Source organism: Hippopotamus amphibius, chromosome 10, assembly GCF_030028045.1.
Source record: "Hippopotamus amphibius kiboko isolate mHipAmp2 chromosome 10, mHipAmp2.hap2, whole genome shotgun sequence".
NCBI lineage: Eukaryota > Metazoa > Chordata > Mammalia > Artiodactyla > Hippopotamidae > Hippopotamus > Hippopotamus amphibius.
In genome coordinates, this window is record NC_080195.1 from 961,632 (window position 1) to 983,440 (window position 21,809).

General features: G+C 54.2%; 1 protein-coding gene across 1 annotated transcript in view; it reads left to right on the forward strand.

Moving 5' to 3' along the window:
- The window catches only part of DLGAP2 (DLG associated protein 2), a 520,454-nt gene that overhangs the window by 456,839 nt on the left and 41,806 nt on the right, over positions 1–21,809 (forward strand). The window contains exons 6-7 of the mRNA XM_057696969.1: positions 9,275–9,422; positions 13,959–14,178. Coding sequence (XP_057552952.1) covers positions 9,275–9,422; positions 13,959–14,178 — 368 coding nt within the window. The remainder of the gene's footprint in view (positions 1–9,274; positions 9,423–13,958; positions 14,179–21,809) is intronic.

Consider the following 21,809-nt stretch of genomic DNA (forward strand, 5'->3'; position numbering starts at 1 on the left):
AGCTCTCTGCTCCGGAAATACACCCATGTGCGGTGCTGTGTTCCTCTGAACTATTAGTTTATCACACGGTCGTAATAACACAATGCAAATTTTAAAATATATATGCATATATATATGCTACCGAGGTAACCCGTGCAAGCTTTGGAGGTAGACTCTGTATCACCTGCTCTGGGACCTTTGGGGTCCCTCTCGGGAAGGATCCCCTTACCTTCACGGCACAAGTGCGTTCTCGCTCCTTCCCCGGAGAGTCAAGGGCAGCGTTGAAGGAGGTGGGGACGATGAAAGCGTTCTCTGCGAGGCTCGTGACTGGCACGCGTGCGGCCTCGGGGCCTCCCCTCCCCCCCAGCGATGCTCAGGGCCCGAGGACAGCCGTGACCTTCGGGGGGGCCTCCGCCTGCTCTGGAGGCTTCCTCCTGTGTCATCACTGTGAACATGCGTTTCCCTGCAGTTGACAAGTGACAGAAAGCTACCTGCAGCCCTCCTCACACCTGACTCGTAACCACCGTGTGGCTGACAGGCCATGCTGTTCATCCGCCGGCGTGCACCCTTCAGTGGCTTGCGGTGTGTTCACGCAGGTCCTTGTGGTCGAGGTCAGGACACGTCTTCACACTGAGAAGGAACCCGTGCCCACCGGCAGTCCCTCCATACTCCCCCCGCCCCCCCGGCCACCAGTGTGCCTCCTGTCTGCACAGGCTTGCCAGTTCCGACGTTTCACGAACGTGGCATCCTACAGTGCACGGCCTTGTGTCCGGCTTCCCTCACTCAGGGTGTTTTGTGGTCGGTGTCAGTGCTTTCTCTCTTTTTATGGCTCATAGTCCGCTGTGTGGCTGCATCGCTGTCTGTCTGTCCTTCCATCACTTGATGGACTCACCGCATAAGTTTTACGTGGACGCATCTCTTCATTTCTGTCACACCCGGGAGTGGAGCTGCCAGTCATTTGGGAACGTGACAGGTATCCTTTTGAGGGGCTCCCAGGCTGTTTTGTTGTTGTTGTTTTCAAAGGAATGAAATTTTTAAAATTTATCTTTATTTATTCACTTATTGGCTGTGTTGGGTCTTCATTACTGCGCACAGGCTTTCTCTAGTTGTGGCGAGCGGGGGCTACTCTCTGTTGTGGTGTGCGGGCTTCTCATTGCCGTGGCTTCTCTTGTTGCAGAGCACGGGCTCTAGGCGCGTGGGCTTCAGTAGTTGCAGCACGTGGGCTCAGTAGTTGTGGCACGCAGGCTCAGTAGTTGTGGTACGCAGGCTCAGTAGTTGTGGTGCACAGGCTTAGTTGCTCCGCGGCGTGTGGGATCTTCCCGGCCCAGGGATCAAACCCGTGTCCCCTGCGTTGGCAGGCGGATTCTTAACCACTGCACCACCAGGGAAGCCCCTCCCAGACTGTTAATTAAACGGACTGGATCTCATTTACTACTTAATAATATAAATTTTCAGTATATTCTGTACTATATTGTGGTATACGTAGAAATGTACATATATTTGTATAAAATGTGTCCCTCGTTTTAAATTTTTAATTTTCTTGTTTATTTCCATTGCTTTCATCTCTGAAGGCTTGCAGGCACATCATTTTGTAGCAAGAGCCGATTTTTTCATGGACCTGATACATTTATATCCACCGATATTGATAGAGTCTCATAACACAGAAGATAAATAATTGGAGCTTTTCCTTAACACTCACCATTCTTTCTGATTTGTTCATCTCCCTGCTTTCCTTACAGTGGAATCCAGTTCATAACCCTGTGTGCAATAGTGCCACCTCTTCCTTAAAATACATTTCAAACGTTGAACTATAAGGCATTTTGAAAGGAGGGAAAGAGGATTTCTGGAAGGACATTGGGTCTCTTTAAATAGATCCTTCGGAAAGTCGAATTCTATTAAAATTTATGTGCTGCCCGTCAAGCCCCTTGAGAGCAAGGGCGAGGATTCTGTCGCCGTGTGTCTGTCCTCGGTGCCCAGGAGAGGCGTGCTAGGTGAAGGCCTCATGTTGCTGGGTAAACGTATTTGGGGAGAGCATTTTAACACCAGAAAGAAAACCCAGAACAAAACGTCTCCTTAGAGGAGCTGTTCTGCTGTGGTCCTTACTGATGGTGCGGGTCTGCCAGCCTCCGGGCTCCTCTGTTGATACCAACGCTGTGTACACGGTTTACTCATATTGACCTCTATTTTGTGTCTCTGGAAAAATAAATTACAGTGAAAGATGCTAGCAAGTTACATTTCAAACAATAGACCTCAGAAATGCTGACTGTGAAAGGTTTCAGTGGATACCTTCTATTCTGATTACGTCAGCAGTTCCTAGTGGAGACGTTGGTCGTTGGGCCAGTTTTGTGATACGTGACTTAGAAGCTCCCGCGGTCAGCAGTGTGTTCCGTGAAAGGGACCGGAGGGGCTTTTCAGTGGAGCCGGGGGGACCCTGGGGGACACTGTTCTCTGTAAAACTCCGGGTGTGGCTTCAGCCGCCGCTTGGAGCAGTCGGCGTCCAGGAAGCACGGTTCCCTGGTCACACGGAAGGCAACGGCGAGCTCTTTCAGTAAGCAGGGAGGACACGTGTGAGAACACGAGGGAAGGGGCCTCGCTCCGCCTGCCCGCCCGTCGTGCGGACACCGCTCGGTCTGACCCCTGCGGGGCCGAGCCCTAGCCACGCGCCCTTGTACACGGGGGGCTGCTAGCGTGGCCTCTGCGTGGTGATCCCGCCTTCCACGCCGGCCTGGGGGATGCGTCTCGTCGAGGAGCGGAGGTCATGTGCCCTCCCCCGGCTCCGGGAGTCTGGGGAAGGAGACAGTTAACGTGTGTGGTCCCGTGGGAGGAGCCCGCCTCTGCCTCTGGCGGCGGTGAATTCTCTATAAACAACAACGGCAAAAGAACCGAGGCCTCGGTGAGCCAGCGTCACGACATAAGGTAGAGATAAAACGCCCCGGGAAGGGGCTCCGGACAGCAGCCACACACTCCGGGCTATGTTGTCCCCGGGCTGGGACTCTGCTTGAGGCGCGCCTCTGTGAGTCCGCTGTACGCGCACGTGTAGAGGCTGTGCACGCGCACCGGCAGCCTGCTGCGTGTAAGGAGGCCGACACGCGGGGAGACAGACTGTGACGGAACCGCAGTGCTGCTGAGACGCTAATTCTCCAGGGTTGCGGTAGCGTGTTTCAGCACAATCCCACTCCAAGCTGAGGCAGCTCAAAGCAGCCGCGGTGTTTGGAGAAACTGACAGGAAGCTTCTAAAATGTGTGTGAGAATGCAAAGGATCTTAGAAGAGCTAAAGCCATCTTGACCCAGAAGCCCAGAGCTGGGCAGCTCACACTCTCGGATTCCTCCCAGCCCCGGAGCCGGCTGCCTCTCCCGGGATCACCTTCTAGGAGGATGGTGTTCAGAAGCCAGGATCCGGGCACTGGGGGTGCTCACGGCTGGTGTCCTCAGCAGGCAGAGCCGGTACACACACGTGTGCCCACAGGCGTGCACTTTGTCCACCATCTGCATCTGTAGGAAGCTGAACGCGAGTCCACACAACGTCTCTGACTCTAATCTCGTCACACAGTGTGGTGTGCTGTAGCTTCCCCCGACCCCGGTCCTCTGTGCAAGGCGTGTTTACGTTTCTACCGTGGCTTCCTCCTTGAACCAATTTAGAAGACTGCCATTTAACTTTCAGGTGTCTGGGGAGTTTTCAGAAATCTCTCTGTTATTGATTTCACGTTTAGTTTATTTTGGTCCCAGAACATACTCTGTATGATTTCTATTCTTTCAAGTTTGTTAAGGTTTGTTTCAAAGTGGCGTCTGTCTTGGTGAATGCCCAGGAAGCACTGACTTGAGGGAAATGTGGATGAAGCTGGTGTGGAAAACGTGTGCTCTTAAGACAGAAGTTTTGGTGTCACAGTCGCCCAGGCCGTCTCAGCCTCAGCACTGTCGGCACTGTTGATGCTCGGGGCCAGGCAGTTCTTTTTCGCTGAGGGCTGTCTGTGCACTACAGAACTCTCGCAGCATCTCTGGCCTCTACCCAGCACCCACCCCAGTCTGTGACAGCGGAATGTCTCCAGGCATTTCCAATGGTCCCTCGGGAGGCGAAGGAAAATTCAAATAGAATAAACCCGCGTGACAAAGACTGGCTCTAACCATCCAAATTTAAAGCTTCTGCTCATCGAAAGACTCCAGTAAGGTGGGGACAAGCAAGCCACAGAGTGCAGGAAAATATTGGAAATGCACATTTGACAAAGGATTTGAGTACGGTATATATAAAGACCTCCCACAAAACAAAACGATGAAGACAACCCACTTGAAAATGGGGGGAAAACGTTGAAAAGTCACTTCACAAAAGAAGATGTGCAAATGGCCGATCGTCACGTGATTAGCCATCTGGGAAATGAAGGGTCAGCTTTCACGAGACGCCCCTTCACTTTCAGCACAAGGGCTGGACTTGAGGAAAGGGACGATGAGAGGCTGACGGGGGGTGTGGGCGGGGCTCGCAGAGAACAAACCCCTGTTGGAACTCGCTGAGTCGTGTGTGTGAGATCTGCGCGTTTCACGGGTGTCAGTTTGTCTCAGTTTATAACAATGTCATGGCTTTTATTTTTCTGTTCTGTGATTTCTGTTTTAGGAAAAAAAAACACCTGTCTTTTTGATGACTTCACTTCGGTTTGTTCTTTTCCAAAAAAAGTAAACTTTTGACATGTTTTGTTCAGACAAAATCTCACGTGGAAAAAAAAAATGGGGGCCCCCCCTGAGCAGCCCCGGCCTCCCTGTCCGCTCCCCCAGGTGTGCCCCAAGACATTTCTACCACACGGCACAGACAAGCCTGGGAACCAGGTCCCGTCCCCCGCCCGGGCCTTCTGAGGACAAATTACATACTGTGTTTGCTGATGTTGACCCGGGCCCCCCGCGTCCGTGTCCCCAGCGTGTGGCGGTCACTCTCCCCTGCTGCACCCTCAGAGCTCCCATCCCGGGACTGACTCCCTGGTCGGGGTTTGCGGTGCTTTCCTTTCCCTGGTGGCCTCAAGTTCAGACTCCTCAGAGGGGGCTGCACCGTCCCCGCGGGTCTGTTTCCGGAAGCTTCTCCCCCAGCATCCCCTCCGCCCACCCTTGTGCGTTAGGGGCATCTGTGCTCCCGCCTCGTCCCTGACACCGTACGCCCTGCGCTTGCCTCCCTCGCCGCAGTGCCGGGTGTAAGAGAGACACACAGTTACATTTGAATTTCAGGTAAGCAGGGCAACTTTCTAGGATACGGAGGTCCCACTTGGGACACGTTTGGGACCGTGTTTGGAACACGGTGACATCGATCCCTTGGTGCTCCTGTGAGCTCCAGGCCGACCCGGGAGCCCTGCCTTCTTACCCGGCGCTCACACCCTGTCTTCGCTACTCCCGGCAGAGTTACCGGAGCGTGCAAAGGCCTTTCCCCGCAGGGCTCGCTGGTCAGGAGAACGATGCACGTGAGGAGCAGAGGGACAGAAACAGAGCAGCAGGTCCGAGCGGCCGAAGGAGGCACGAGGGGAGACTGCGGGACGTCAGCCGCCTCCTCTCCAGAGGCGTTTCCAGCCGCGTGCCTGACGCGAGCCACTCTTCCCAGAGCCCTCCCGGCCTTCGGGTCAGGTGAAGCGGCCTGATTCTGAGCTTGTTTCCCGTCCCGTCTTGGAAGCCTCCACAGAGGCGGGAAGGTCCCATCTGTCCCCAGGCCCCAAGCGCCAGGCCCCCCGATGTCAGTTTTAGGGTCTCAGGGCTCGTGTTGCCACCCGCGGACACCGCAGCCCAGGATGGCATGATTAGGGCACGAGCACACCTTCATCTCCTGGGACTGCACTTAAAGCTTAAAGGACACGTTTAGTCTAAGTGTGGAAATAATCTGGAAAGAACATTTTCTGAAGTCACGTAATTAATTGCAAGCTTATGTGACATGTGCTGAAAGACATTAGAATAATTTCCATTTTGTCGGAGGAATAACACGCACATCTATCTCTCTCACACACGCACACGCACACACCCGTCCCTAATGATGTTTAGGTGTAATGTAAACATGACACGTCATTCTCCATGTAGTGCAGGGAAGACAGTGGTCGCACATGCATGCCATCCCGGTCAGATTCCGTTTATGAAAATGTGACGTTTCCCTCTGTATCTGGGATAAACACGTCGTTTGAAAAAAAATTTCTTATGTTTCTTCTTCATACAACCACTTAAAGCCTTTACTGCTTTTCTAAGGTGACAGAAATAAAGAGGACTGTTTCTTTTGTCTAAATGCTCTGGTGTGTCCACATGGATGTAAACAGCTGAAGGCAGAGGCCTGCTTAAGACACGTATTTTGTTATGTGGATTTGTTTCTGCAAAGATCCGAGGTCACAGAAGAGGTTTGTGAGCCCTCGATCCAGGACACGGCCCTGACACAGTTTGCAGAGGAAAAGGAAAAAGCGGAGGACTAGGAAACCTTTTATACCACTCCTTTTCACTCTCACGGTTTTCCAAAATAGGCTTCCAATCTCGTGTATGCATATATGACTATCTAATGTGGGCATCATTTGGAAGGGAAAAAACTGGAAAAAAATATGTTCATGTTATTTTAGAAAACGCTCTGTGGTTTCCTCTGAAGAATTTCTGAGCCACCAGAAAGTCTGCACGTGAAGATGTATCTCCATGCCTGACAGCTGGGCACAGCTGTCTTTGTCAGGGAGTAATGGAGGGGCTTAAAGGCAATTTCAAACTGGTGTCCATCCCCAAGGACGGATTTCCGAGGAGGAGCAAGGGCGTGTCCTGGAGGGAAAGGCCCTGGGGTCCAGGCCCCTGTTCCACGTGGGACACGGCAGCCCTGAGCCCCTCCCCGCCTCGACGCACCCCCAGTCCCGGCTCCCGACTGGGTCTCCAGGTCTGTGGTCTGTGAGGGTCGCTGCCTTCCTGCACAGGATTGGGACATGCTAAGCAAAGGACATTTTTTTTAAAGTTCTGTTAAGCCTAATGAGGCTGAAGTGGGGTGTTTTTTTTTAACTCGTTAAAAAACCTGGAGTGATAGAAGCCCAGACCTTCGGGCCCTCTGCCCCTGTGACTCAGCCGCTGGCATCTTGAGGGTAAAAGCATGAGTTCTGGAGCCAGGCTGCCTGGGCCCAGGGTCCAGCTCTGCGTTCACTCCGGGGCGCCTGGGCCAGGTGCGCCTCGGCCTCCCCGTCTGCACCACGTGGCCCAGGCGGGGTGCCCACAGGACTGGATGGGGTGGTGCACCGTCAGATGCTGCCGGGGCCCAGCATAGCTGCTGCGAGCCTATGTGTAGAAGAAAACAACCTGAGCAGCTCTCCGGAGCGGCGGCTCTCCTGTGAGACGCTGTGTTCGAATAAAGAGAGGGTTGTGCGTTAGAAAACGGGTTTAAACTGCACGGAATCGTGTGTGGGTGCCCCCCAGCTGCCAGGGAGGGGGCGTTCGCTGTGGTTCTGAGTCACCCCCACCCCGGCTCACGGCACCAGGCTCTGGGCTGCAAACCTGGATGCAGAGATAAAGAAGACACAGCCCTTCTCCTAACGACTCTCAGAACTTTAATTTGAGAATGAGGAAGCGTGAAGAGCAGTGTCCATCCGCAGGGAAGGTTCTTCCATCGGAAGGAAATAAGAGCGCTGACTGCAGAGATCGCGGGGTGAAGTCAGCAACTCGGGAAACACAGAAAGTTGTCTTTTTTGCAAAAACAAATATGAGCCAAGAGCCTGAGAGTCCAGGCAGCAACCTCCCCCCCAACCCCCCCCCCCCCCGCCCCGCCACGGAGGCCAAGATGCTCAGGCCCCTGCAGGTGACCTCGGACTCAACACAGTGCAGGTGAGGCCGACAAGGTCATATCCCAGCCAGCCTGGGCCCCACGCGGCAGCTGCAGGTGCTGGGGGTGGTCGCGCACCTGTCAGGCTCCAGCCATGGGGCCACGGAGGAGCAGAGGGACCCATGGCTGTGCCGGTCCGGACCCTGGCCTGGACCCCCAGCCCGGACCCCCAGCCCAGACCCCGGCCCAGTCCCCCGGCCCAGACCCCCGGCCCAGACCCCCTGCCCGGATCCTGGCCCGGACCCTGGCCCAGACCCCTGGACCCCCGGCCCAGACCCTCGGCCCGGAGCAGCAGGGTTGATGAGGAGTGGGCAGAGACTTGAGCCCTTTACAAGCCAAGGTCAGAGCTAGCTCCAAGCTCACTTCTCTCCTGTTTCCTTTCCTTTTCTCTCTCTCTTTTTTTTTTTTTTTTTTTTTTGTCTGATTTGAGTGGAGAGGAGGGAAGTAGGAGCTGGAATATATCATACACCTGGTTTTAAAACAAAATATTATTATTATAACTTATAAATTGTATTCTATTAATATCTAAAAATGCGTATTCTTAATTTTACCCGTAGTAATGACTTCATAATAAATGGGCTTTGCTTAATCATTACTTATCATCGAGCCCAATTTTCTGTCTGCTGCCCCATTTCTCAGGAAGTAAATCACAGAGAAACAATTTACATCAAGAGTTTACTTTGAAAAACAAGGAGCGTTCTTTGGTGAAACATGACGTCAGAATGAGCATTCTACCCGTTATGTGCCTTTTTGTACACAGGCCAGTGCAGTGCTCCTGTTTCATGACCCCACTGTGACCGACAGTCAGAAAGAACACCTTTAGTATTTGTGTCCGCAGTCATTCCTGTTTGGGGTCAAATCAGAGGAATTCTCACTATATTGTGGAAAGATTGTCACCAAACCTGAAAAGGGTTCAATTAGCCAGAAACGTAAGCTACGCTGAACCTTCTCTCTGCCAGACACCCTCAAGGTTTTCCCATACTTTTAACATTTTGCAAAATAACAAGAAGGGAGACCAGAGGAAATAGATTTTAAGGCTTCTTGAAAGAAAACGATGACTGATGAGAATACAGGTTTGATTTCTCTGTCTGCTCTCTGCTTCTGTTGCATAAACTGGACAACGTTTCGTACGTTAAAACTGAAGGCACACCTTTGATTTTGTCTTTTATTTTTCTGAGTGTGTTAAGTTGCCAAAAGCTACCGTGATTTTTGTGAGACACTCATGGTGTTTTGAGCCTAGTTCGCTCTTATGGTGTGTGAGTTACTTGTGCTTTCAGGACTTTTTCTTTCTATGTGGAAGGATCCTAATTTCACTACCTGATCATAAGTCAGGCTTCAAAGCACGTTGGTAAACAGGTCCCTGTTACTTCTGATGACGTCACATCTGTGAGTGTGTCTGCCAGGAATATTTCCATGAGGCAGAGGTGTCCGCCGGAGGACGGAGTTTGGTAACAGCCTCCGGCGATGCTCATGGAAGCCTCTCCTCTTCTCTCCGTGTCTTTCCTGTAGCCAGAGCTACCTGCACGCCGCCAGTGACGGGCCAGCCGGCCACAGCCTGGACCCCGCTGCCAACTACAACTCCCCGAAGTTCCGCTCCCGGAACCAGAGCTACATGCGGGCCGTCAGCACCCTGAGCCAGGCCAGCTGCGTCAGCCAGGTGCGCCCCCCTCCGCCCCCGCCCCCGCCCCCCGGGGCAGCCCCGCCGGGGACGCGCCCTGAGCAGACGCCGCACTGCAGCCGGAGGCATCCTGGGCTCATCACACCTGGAATTTATAGGCGTCATGGGGGTGGCATGTATGACGCTGCCATTCTTCCTCCCCTCCTCTGAGCAGGGGTGCTGGCTGACGGGCTGGCCGCCTGGCCACCATCCCCTCTGTCCCCTCCGTCCCCTCGTCCCCTCACCCCCTCCGTCCCCCTCGTCCCTTCACCCCCAGGTCCCCTCGTCCCCATGTCCCCTCGTCCCCACGCCCCCTCACCCCCTCATCCCCTCGTCCCTCCATCCCCTCCGTCCCCCCGTCCCCTCGTCCCCACGCCCCCTCGTCCCCTCCGCACTGAGCAGCCTCCTCCCCGTGTCACGCCCCCCCCATGGAGGGTCTGAGTCCCACCCCAAGGGGACACACAGGGTCCCCAGCGCCCGCTGCCCAGGGTCGTATGTTTCTGGGGACAGACGCTCCTCTCAGCTCCAGACAAGCCAGCAAGGTCACACCCTCCCTTATTCTTTTAGATGCCAGGTCGCAGGTGTGTCGGCTTCTTACTGCCTGAGGGAGACGGAGGCCCCAGAGGAAAGAGGGGGCCCTGGGGGGGGCCTGGCCGAGTCCCTGCAGCCTTTCTCCCTCTTCCCCGCCGGACCCAGCCCTCCTCACCCCTCACCTCCTCGTCGCCAGCCTGTACCCGCCCAGGCCTGGTTCTCAGTGTTCCCACGAGCCAGTGCACCACGCGCTGGTGGGACAGTTTCGGCCTCACCCTGGGATCCGCAGCGTGGCCACAGTCGCGGAGCGGGCGGGCTCTGGGGACGGGGCGAAAACGGCGCCGAGGCCGAGCGCGGGAGCGAGGCTCTGAGCCGGTCCTGGCCGCGTCTTCCCTGGGCCGCATCTTTGCTGGGGCGCCGCCTGGCCAGGTCCTCCTGAGCCCTGCGACAGCCTCTTCTGTTCCTCCACCGTTGGGATAATTCTGACGACTGCTCCATCTTCCCAGGAACCCGGGAAGCTCAGGGCCGCCGCAGAGGCTTTGTTGCGCATCCGGGCGGGGTGGGGGTGGGGGGGTGGGTCGGGAGATCGGCTCAGCGGGGGACCCTGCATCCTCCCTCCAGGAAGGACGTTCGCCTTCCCCTCTGTCAGGTCCTGCCATTCTCTTCTCTTTCTCGTCGTCTTTGAAAAGCTGTTTCAGTGTGATCGTAGCTTCTTTCTGCCACGCATCCTTTTTTTAAAATTATGGTAAAATATGCCTAAAATTTACCACCTTAACCATTTTTCACGTCCAGTTCAGTGGCATCAAGTGCGTCGACACTGTTGTGCAGTCATCACCACTGTCACCTCCAGGCCTCTCTCATCTTCCCCAGCTGCACTCTGTCCCCACGGATCGTGGCCCCCCACCCCGCCCCCAGCCCCTGGTCCCACCGTCTGCTTTCCGTCTCTGCAGACCTGACGCCTCCAGGGACGTCCCGTGAGCGCCTCAGCCGGTGTTTGTCCTTCCGTGTCTAGTTTATTTCCGCTCCCCCGGGGTCCACCGTACGGAGGCCTGGCAGACGCCGCTTCCTTCCCGAGGCTGAGTTCTGTCCCGTCGTGCGGATGGACCGACCACCTTGTGTTCGTCCATCGTCTGTCCGCACGCACGGGGGTTGCTCCCCCTTGGCTGCTGTGAGTCGCACGGCTGTGAACACGGGTGCACACGTCTCCGTTGGTGTCCCTGCTTCCCGTTCTCGTGCGTGTCTCCCCAGAAGTGGCGCTGCTTGACCAGACAAGAGTTCTGGCTCCAACCTTCTGAGGGAACTCTCTACGGTCTCCCGCAGCGGCTGCCCCATTTCTCCCTCCCAGCAGCTGTGCCCCAGCCGCCAGGGCCCCCAGCCTCGCCGTCACGCGTGCTCGGGCGTCGTCATCCATCCTGACCGGCGAGGAGCCTGCCGCCCGCGGTGTGGCGGCCTCTCTGCCACCAGCAGGACAGTCCCCTTTCTCACCAGCGTCCCAGTTTTCTCTTTGTTGGTTTCTCGGACCCCACATTCTCCAGCGGCAGCTTAAGTGCTTCTCTGCGTTTGTGGTTCAGAGAAGGAGTCGGGTGCTGCAGCCACACGGATGACCGACCGCGCTGGCCTGACATCCTCCTGCGGCCTCTCCAGTGGGGCTGAACCGTGGTTTGAGTTGCAGCGTAAAATACCCACTCTTCCAAGTCTCCCTCAGGCTAGGGAACACATTGGCTCTCAGAGAACAGGTCATTTCAGTTTTTGTCTAGACCAATTTGAGATCCTTCTCAACTACTTGTTTGAGTTGGAGAGGGAAAAAAAAAAGCCCCTTCATTTCTAGAACCTCACTGATGAGTTTTGTAGCTGGAAGCACGGGCCCAGTCAGTAGTCCTCACGGAAGTGTCCATCCCTCATTTGTGAAATGCACATGCAAGCTCGACAGTGTCTCTTCCCGATGGAGAAGCACCCAGGCGCAGGCGGGTTTGCAGAAGGGGAGGGGTCCACCAAAACCCTGCCTCCAGGAGCTGGCGGGCGCTGGCGACAGCACCCATTTTCTGGCCTTTTTAGGTCATCGGATGTGCATCTTTGACATAAGTGACATGAAACAGTCTGAGACTTTTTGGTATAATTCCACATAAGGCAAAACTTAGATTGAAAGGAATTTGTACTCCAGAAAATGTCATATTTCAAGCCAGTGTGAGTGTTTCAGATGCGTTTCCTTCCCTGGGCCCCCACGGCAGTCATGCTGGGGTGTCATCATTTGTCTTCGCCTTGAATCTGTCTCTTTCCAACGTCAGGTGCCCTCAAACCATCCACGTGAGTGCAGTCGTCCGTTCACTTCCTCCGGTCTTTTCTGCCTGAACACCTTAAAGATTCTCTTTCTCACCTGGGCTTTGGGCCAGAAGCCCTGCCTTTAATCCCCGCAGCACCTTCCTCCCTGGCCTGTGCCCACTGAGATTTGCTGAGTGAAAGGAAAGGAGCCATTATTCTAGCTTGTGAGTAATCTCAGGTAGAGGCAGGACCCGTCCCCACGTTTGCCGTTAGAGGTGGGCAGAGACGTGTTCCCTGTTGAAGGGGAAATCTAATTCCTTTACCTGCTTTGACTCTGTGAAGGCTTAGAGGAAAAGGATTAATCTGGTGTTTAAAACAACACGTTTGCATTGACCTGTCAGCGTAACTGGGGGTGTTCAGGACACGGTGGGTGACGTTTTAAGCCGTGGAAGGAATGAGTCTTGGACGTGCTGGGCTGAGACATTGCCCAGGTCGTGGCAGCTGTAAGGATGTGGCCGGGAGGAGTGACTGGGGTGCTGGGGGCAGAGTGGGTAGGAGGGCAGAGTCCACCTGTGCGGGAAGACCAGCCCGGGTTTGCAGGCGCCTCCGTGAACCCTGCTTGGGGGACTGTCCTGGCCTCTCCCTGAGCCCCGGGTCCACTCCGTTTCCCGGCCCCCAGAGCCTCAGGCGTCAGGCGTCAGCGTCACCTCAAGCATCCGCTTCCGTGTCAGCATGTAGGGTGCACAGGGTGGGGGGGCCTAAGTGCAGGAGCAGTGGGGGAGGGGCCGCTTGTCCAAGTCCCCTCCAGCCTCGGGGGGAAAACCACACCCCCGAGCCCACCCCCCACACAACCCCCACCCCCACCTCCGCCTCTGAACCCTGGGCCTGGGAGCAGCTGCGCCTCACCAGCCCGCTTGGGGTTTTGGGGTCTTAAAATCTCCCTCCCTCCCCACCCCGTGCTCTTCAGCCTTGCCTTAGCGCTCAGTGTCACTTTATTGGGGCTCCTGGGAAACACACGCGTGTGACCACCTAAGCCCTCGGAAGGCGTGTCCCGCCACCGGCCGCATGCGAGGCCCTCGGCTCACCCGACGGCCGGGCCCCTGCCTGCACACGTCTTATAACCCCTCCACGAGCCAAAGCCCAAGCCTTTCTTTTTAAAATGCAGTTGGAACGTTTAGCTTCCCAGGAAATTAAACCTCAGGCTTGACATTTCCGACGTTACCCGCTGAACTGTCGGTCGCAGCGCAGGCACCCCTGCCGTCTGGCGGGGCCGGGGTCAGGCGCTGAGCCGCCCTCCGGGGCCGCAGCCGTGGGCGCCCTGCCCAGCGGGGGGTGGTTCCCAGGACGCCGCGCGGAAGCAGAGTGTTTCCACGAGGGTTTGTGGGCACAGCCCTGCACAGGAAGGCATCACGTGGAAAACGGAGAAGGAGGGAAGCCTAGTATTTTGAACGATGTGCTAAACGTTCAGCCTCGCTGTCTCTCTTGGGCTGAGGGATAACTGCCAGCCGCCCATTAAAGCGCCGCCTCGGGGCCCACAGGATTTCAAGGACGTCTGGGGAGTTGGCCGTTGTCCCTAGTGTTCTGTAAGACATAACCCGATAAGCTTTTTCCCAAGCGTAACAATCCCCAACGCTGATTTCAACTTAATTATGCCGAAAATGGAAGGAGGTAAGTGAAGATGGGGGTGAGCTTTGCTCTCCTCTGTCGCGACGTGGCCGTGATGACCTCGGCCGTCGGTCGTTTCAGATGAGCGAGGCGGAGATCAACGGGCAGTTCGAGTCGGTGTGTGAATCCGTCTTCGGCGAAGTGGAGTCTCAGGCCATGGACGCCCTGGACCTCCCGGGCTGCTTCCGCACGCGGAGCCACAGTTACCTCCGGGCCATCCAGGCCGGCTACTCCCAGGGTGATGAGTGTGTCCTCATGCTGACGCCCCCCGACGTCGCCGCCACCGTCAGACCCACGGCAGGTAAGGGACGCCCTCTGACCTTCCCTGTGCGGGAGCCTCTGTCCTGCGCGGAACGGGTGTAAGCTACTCGCCAAACATTTGGAGACTTTCCCAAGTGGCATCTGTGACGTGGTCCTGCTTGCAACGGTGGTTTGAAACCTTTCTTTCAGAGATAACCTTTCTTTTTCTTGGGATGAAATCTATTGGTTATCAAGGTTCTTCAAAACAGTCAAGTAGAGTTTTCATAAACTTTTGTATAGGGAAAAAAAGGGACATTTGGGAGATGACTGTGTTTGAAATACCAGGGTTTAACAGGTTGCAGTGAAGTGTCGGTTGACGCGCGAGGACGCCTAGGGTCCTTTGCTGAGGGTCCAGCCCGCGTCCCTGCGGCCGGTGAGCAGATCCGCAAACGCGAGTCAGCGCCGTGGAGCAAGTCCATCGATCGTGTAAATTCCCTCATAATCTCAGGGCTGTGCGGGTTCAAGGTCACAGTTTCCCTCTGTTCTTAGGGAAAACCACACCCACCCCTTTGAAAATTTACCACCTAAGCTGAATGTCACTGCCTAGTCTCTCACTGCACGGTGGTTATTTACACCACGCGGTGAATAAACATGGCCCAGGACACCCGTAAAACAGCCAGCGCCGGTCGCCAGCCACGCAGAAAGGCCAAGCTGGGCGGCTCAGGCACAGGCAGGCATGCGAAGAGCGTGCGATGTGGCGCTGCGGTCCTGTGGTGGGGGGGGTGTCGGGGACAGTCCTGGGGAGGACTGGAGAGAGCTGGCTCGTGTGAGAGCACTGGGCAGCGAGTGGGGGAGGGGCCATGTCACCCGCCATCGCCAGAGCTGGGTGTGTCTGCAGACAAGACGGTTCGCAGGACTTTGGGGAGATTACCGGTACTTACAGGTTGCAGGACTCGGGCCGCTGCCCTGAGCCTTCACTGCCACGTGGAGAGCCTGGGGGCGGGAGGAAACCAGCTTCACCCCCGCTCCATCACCCCTCCAAGACCTTGGGCAGGTTCGCTTTCCAGGTCCTCGGTTCTCCGTGGTGCCCAGGAAAGGTGGTCACTCTGAGTCACTGATCACGGCAGCCTGAGGAGTCGTGAGCAGAGCACTGTGTGGGCCCGGGCCTTCCCAAGAGATGCCGGGCTCCCCATGGTGGGCACTGCTCGCCGCCGTCAGCACCCTGCGGGCGGCGGGGCTGAGCCTGTGCTTCTCCTCCTGGGGGGTCCTGTTCTCCCCACTCCTTGCCCTCCTGGCGTTGGGGACCACCCATCATGGGGATGGAAAAAAATGTGGAAAATGAGCAAATTAGAAAATTAGGGAAGTAATGAGCCTTACCATCATTGCAGTTTTGAAAAACACACTTTGAGGGATAATTACTGATATATTCGCCAATATTCTTTGAGTGTCTCCTACGAGCAAGTGACAATTAAGCGCTCTCCTGGTCTTCAGAAGTGCTTTGAAACAATAATTACCTAGTGGGAAATGACTCTATTGTTTATAGAGCTGTCATTCCAGGGAGAATAAAAATAAAACAGATTTCATAGAGATAATACAAGAACCAGTGCAGAACTCAGACTAAAATTCTAATTTATGTACATATCATTTTACCAAGTACATTTTTGTATTTCCAACATGTATGCACCAAAAAAAAAAAAAGAAATGCTTCTCTTCAAAGTTTCTCCTGGATCTTGGCCTAGTTATGGAGTTAAAATCTCCTCCAGACTATGGCGGGGGTAGAGGGCAGGCATGCCTTCCAGAGTCTGGGGATGGTCTGGGAAGTGAGAGAAGAGATGGGAAACATGAGGAGAAGTACCAAGTTGCCTTGAAATAATTGAAACATCAAATTACAAGTTGCCTTTTTGAAGAAACGTAGGTATAGGTGAATCCTTAATTCCTCCCTTCCCCTGTTTTACCCTAAGCCTTGTAAACGGAATGTTTATATTTCTTTCCTAAACAGAGTTGAGATAGCATGCAACAGTAGGCTACTTAATAAGATTGTGAAAAATACCAAAGAAATGAGAAAGCCCTGTCGGGAAAAACACAGAGAAACAGAAGCATCCAACTGAGCAGGTTGTAAATGCCCACTTGCTGCTCGAGCTGAACTTCCAGTTAGATTCAGCCTCCTGTCAGGGACAAAAATGGGGTTTCAGTGATTTTGTGTTAAAGTGCTGCTTGGAAGATCATGTGACATTTAACAGCTCTCCTTGGTTGACGTGTGTGTGTGTGTGTGTGTGTGTGTGTGTGTAGAGAGAGAGAGAGAGAGAGGTGATTTTGACAAATTGATTTTCTCTTATACTTCCGGTGGGAAGTGCTGCATCGCACAGGGAGGTGAACGTGGGGATACGGTGGGTGATGACTTAGAGGCTGGGATGGGGAGGGTGGGAGGGAGGGAGGGGGTGTGGGGATAGATGTATAATTGCAGTTGATTCACATTGTTGTGCAGCAGAAACTGGCACAACAGTAGAAAGCAATTATATTCTAATAAAAAGCTCAACAAAATAACGACTGAGAAAAAAATAAAATAAAAAATGAAATTAGTTTTTGTAAATAATTTCCCAAAAAGTTATTTTCAAAAACATTCCCAGTGATTATTTTGAAGAATTAGATTTATTTAAATGCTTCTTTTTGAGCTTGAATCGTAAAAGTGGGTGTTCTTTGGTTGTCTCACCTGTATGAATGCAAATATGTAATGTTAATAATATTCATCTAATAATAATGAAATATCAAACACGCATGGAAGTTCGTTAAGCCTGTTAGAATATGATTTGGCAGACGCCAGGTGGAGGCTGCCAGTGAATGTTTTGCTTGTTTGGGGGGTTGTGAGTTCACCTGCTTTTTCCCTCAACCCTTCAAGGCGGGTGGTGATTCGGCTGAAACAGACGCTTTTGTTCTAGCCTCCAGGAATGGAAACAGGACCAGAACCCGCTGCTTGGCTCTGGGCCCGCAAGTGCAGGCCTCTCTCCATCCCACTGTTTCTCTCGTTGCGAAGATGCCCACCGATTTATTGATTAGGGTCCTCTCCTAAATGAAGTGGTTTTGAAAACATCTACTGTCATTTCACACATGGTTTCTTTCTCATCTGTGAAATGATTTATCAGGTAGATTTGTCTAAATATGCATTTCACCCGATTTTTCTAGGGAGGGAAGGTTATTGATATCGTGGAGGAAAACGCTATAAAATTAGATTATGATGATTTTTCTCTGGGTCAGAAATTTTCTCAACGTGTGTCAGAAGTGATTCCAGAAGTCATTACAATGAAGGGAAAATCTGTACCCAAGCACGACCAAGGAAACAGCCGTGGACCTTTCTTACTCGGTTGTCTGTGTTTCAGTGGTACCTTGTCCCTCGAGCATACACCGTGACTTCCACTTCCAAGGCAGCCTCCAGCGTGTGGGGTCTGGCACCTTCCCCAGCCTGTTCCCCTATAAGATCTCTTCCAACTGCCACGCCCTGCCTTCCTCGAGCCAGGGCTGGGGATGCCATGGGGTCATCGTGGGCCAGGTGTATCGGTCACTGGAAGAAACAGCTGTTCAACGTGTGGGTGAGGGAACCGGTCAGGTGCAACAGCTAGCATCCCGTGCCCTAAATAAGCACGGACTAGATACATGAATCTGTGCTCGCATAAAGAAAGGTGGGCGAATGCGTCGTTCAGCTAGGTTTTAGGGTCCTGCGGAAACAGGAATGCTGTGGGGCCAAGCTCTCAGGCCGCCCAGGCCGCCCACCTGCATCGCCCCCTTTGTGGCGCACCCAGCTGTGCTCACCTGGAGCTCGGCTCAGCCCTCCAGCTGGTCCCCCAAGAGCCCTTCTCACCCACCCTCCCCACTGCCTCCGACATCAGAAATGCAGCCGGTCCAGCACTGCCCCCCGCCCCGGGGGGGTTTGTGGTTCTCCTGCGCCACGGCGACAGCGTCTGTGGCCAGGCCTTGACCAGACGGCCCCGCCCCCAGCTACCCTCCCACCCGCTGCGGGCACTCACCCCTCCTGGCAGTCTTGCACGTCTGGGCTTCAGCATCTACTATCAGCTGACACCAGAATTTGCTTTTTTTTTTTTTTTTTTTTTACCTAACTCCTAGCTATGCTTTCTGCGTCGACCCGGGAATCATTTCTTCCAGGAAGCCTTCACTGATTGTTCTTCATCTAACTAGTGTAGCTGCCAGCACAAGTTCCTTCCCTCCTACCCCCGGCCAGATGTGTTCCAACAAAAGTACACCTTTATTAAAACAAAAAAAATCCTAACTTTCGTGTATTTTTAAAATGTACTGGGAATTCCCTGGTGGTCCAGTGGTTAGGACCCCACACGTTCACTGCCGAGGGCCCAGGTTCAATCCCTGGTGAGGGAACGAAGATCCCACAAGCCGTGAGTGCAGCCAAAAAATATAAAAAGTAAATAGAATGTACTTCCCTTTTAAAGATGTAGAAATATTAGATGTCAAAACATTTGGGCTATGGTAGTGAATTATATTTACTATTTGTATATACTTACATCCTCTCATAAGTATGTTTAGAAAGCATTGATACTAAGGCTTTTATTTCTTACACTCTATTCGTTAAAAAAACATTAACTTAAAGCAAGGTATTTAAATTCACAAAATTATAAAATATTCTAAGAACTTTAAAAAGAAAACAGTTTTTCTCTCAGGGAGAAACACTGTAGCAGTGGTTTTAAATCACGTCGCTCGCTGTCAGGATTTGGTCTTCCTTCCTTGCGGTGAGGCAGAATGTGAATCGACGCTGGAAACCAGGGGAGAGTGGCCGTAGCGTCCTGTGTACACACCACGTCTGTGGATTATCTGGACTTCACAATTTTACACATATTATCTTTAAAATGCATGAAAAAGTATAGCGCGCGTTACTCTTGTAACTTCAGATTTTTCTTCTTTGCTTATCGTTTCCAAGAAACACCTTGACAGTTTAATGTGGTGTATTTGGACTTAGGCAAAACGGTCTCCTGTTGGCATTTCTGTTTTCTGGAGATTAGCCTTTACGAAACATCATCCCTTGGACACTCGTTCAAGAAGGGGAAGAGGCGGAGACGTCCTGAAATGGGCTCGCCTTACGCCATCACTCCTTCTGGTCCTGTGCGCTCGTGGTTGGGTGACTTTTGCTCTGGGCGGGTGGTTGAGGACTGAGGCACTGCTGTTGTGAGGAATGTGATACCGGTGATGGCTGCGCTCAGGTGTCAACTTGCCGGCCTAGGTGTTTAGTCGGACGTTGTTGTGAGTGTGTCTGCAAGGGTGTTTTCCTGATGAGTTAACTTCTGAGCCAGTAGACAGAGTGAAGCCCTCCTGCGTGTGGGTGGGCCGCGCCGTCAGCTGAAGGCCTGAACAGAACAAAAGGCTGACCCTCCCCTGAGCTGGAGGGAAGTCCCCCGGCCCGACTGTAGGAAATTTGCTTTTTCCTACCTTTGGGCTTGAGGTGAAACATCAGCTCTGAGTCTTGGGCCTGCGGGCCTTCAGACTGGAGCGCACCCGGCAGCTCTCCCCCAGCTGGCCACGGGCCCGCGGACCTCGGGTCCTGACAGCCCCTCCGTCGCGGGAGCCAGGTCCTCGCGGTAACCCCTCCTGCACGGGTGGAGATGTTCCTTCGTTCCTTCGTCTGTGCTCTGGACGGGCGTGACTGATACAGCATCTCCAGAGGGTGTTTCTTCAGGTTCTGTATTTAAAATGGTCGCAGTATTTGCACAGAGAATTCTTACCAGCCGCCCTTCACGCTTGCAAACTACTTGGATTTAAGGAGATGGATCAGACTCTCCTGTCCTTGAAGGGGCGGTGGTGGTTGGGGGAGGGTTCATTACGACGGAAGGTGTCCTCACAGATGTCGATACACTACGTTTGTAAAATGATCTATCAGGTGGATCTGAAAGCATGAGAACACCATTCGTTTCAGAAAGCCGGTTGTTGCCGACTGCCACGTGACAGGTTTTACACACATCCAGGGAGCTGTCCTGCAGGACCATGGGCTCCGTGGACATGTGCAGCCCAGGCTCGGGCCCAAGGCAGCAAATGCTACCTTCCCGGGACCACACCCTCCCCTGGGGGCCTGACACATCAGGGAGGGAAGTCCCACCTAGAGGCTCAGGTGGGTCCCTGAGAGCCTTGCGCCGGGACAGGTGACTCGTTAGCCAGGGATGTCAGCGTGCATAAGCCGGAGGGCCAGTGAGATTCTGGTCTAGGAAGAGAACCAAGGGTGGGAGCCGGTGTCTGTCACCATAAAGGAGGGGGTGAGAGGCCCAGCGTCAGAAGCAACCAAGAGGCGGTCAGCTGGCTGAAGGAGGGCCCGGGACGCAGCAGAAACAGAGCTGCAGGGCCCCGAGCTCTTCCTGACTGCTGGGTTAAGGGCGGGTAGTTCCAGGGCGAAGGATCCCATCCTCACCTGGCAGGTCTGCAGCTGAGGCCCTGCAGGAAACTGTAAGAGGGAGCTGGAGCCAGTCTCCCCGCAGAGGCCGCGGGCTGCAGCATTGAGGTCCCCGGCCCGGAGTCCACGGCCCCCTGTGGGTCCCTAGTATGCCCAGGAACTGAGATGGGACACAAAAGTGGGTCTCTATTTTTCCTAGCATCTGACGTTAGTTTACACTGTCCCTCGGTGAGGCGTGCAGCAGAACACGCCCACGGGAGCAGTGCCTCCGACCCCCTGCGTGTTGGTGTCCGTTTCTCCTCGGCCGGCAGTTCTTGCAGGGATTTCCAGACACCGGCCATGCTCATCAGGCCTTGACACCACGATAGTCACTGGTCCTGCTGACAGATCTCATCCCTTACTGCATTCACAGGCACACACACCGCAGAAGTTTTTAACATTCTGCTGACTGTATTTCGATGTAATTTTTAATCCTCTGCATTTTAGGTTTTGAATTTGAAACGTTCTCTTGAGAAGGAGGTGTCGGCCTGACCGAGCTGCTGGCGGGTCGCAGCTCGGGGCAGGTGGCGCCGGCGGGTTTCTCTGCTCCGAGGCGCGAGGCTCCCTGGGGCCACAGGGTACGACGGGTGCAGTTCTCAGTATCTGCGGTGTTAGGTTTCTCACAGGTAATTGACATCAGAAATTATTTTCATGTTCACTGTTGACGGCACTTCCTCCACTGTCATGAAAGTCACCAGCACTCTTAGGAGCTGCTGAACACCGTGTCAGAAACTTGTAGAACAGGGACTGGAGTTTACCACCCCTGGGTGTTCAGTTTGCATCAAAGGACACAGTGCACAGCAGAGGGACAGTGTACATCCACAGGGCCCAGGGCTTCCTGGTCCCCTCGCCGCTGCTGGCACAGAACACGCCTCCTGAGCTCAGCGGCGTGTGTGCGGGGCCACAGCGCAGAGCCAGGAGCCTGAGGTCGGGGGCGGGGGCGGTTAACGGCTCACGGGCCGCACGGGCACCTGCAACGGCGCCACCAGTCTTACCCCACCAGGCTCCGGTGAAGCCAGCTGGAAGTCACAGATGCCGTTGTCACCACTAAGCAAGGCTGCCGCTCGCAGGCGGGCACCTCCTGCCCGAAATGGTGCTCACAGCCCTGGGTGCAGGGCACCCTCGGTCTTTCGCTGACGGGTTTCCTGGTGTCGGCCAAGGGCTCGGCCACGCTCGGGCACTTCGGGATGTGCTGCAGCTGAGGTTAGATCCGCCCAAGCTCCTGATCTGAGCACCCGGGCTGGACAGCACTCAGT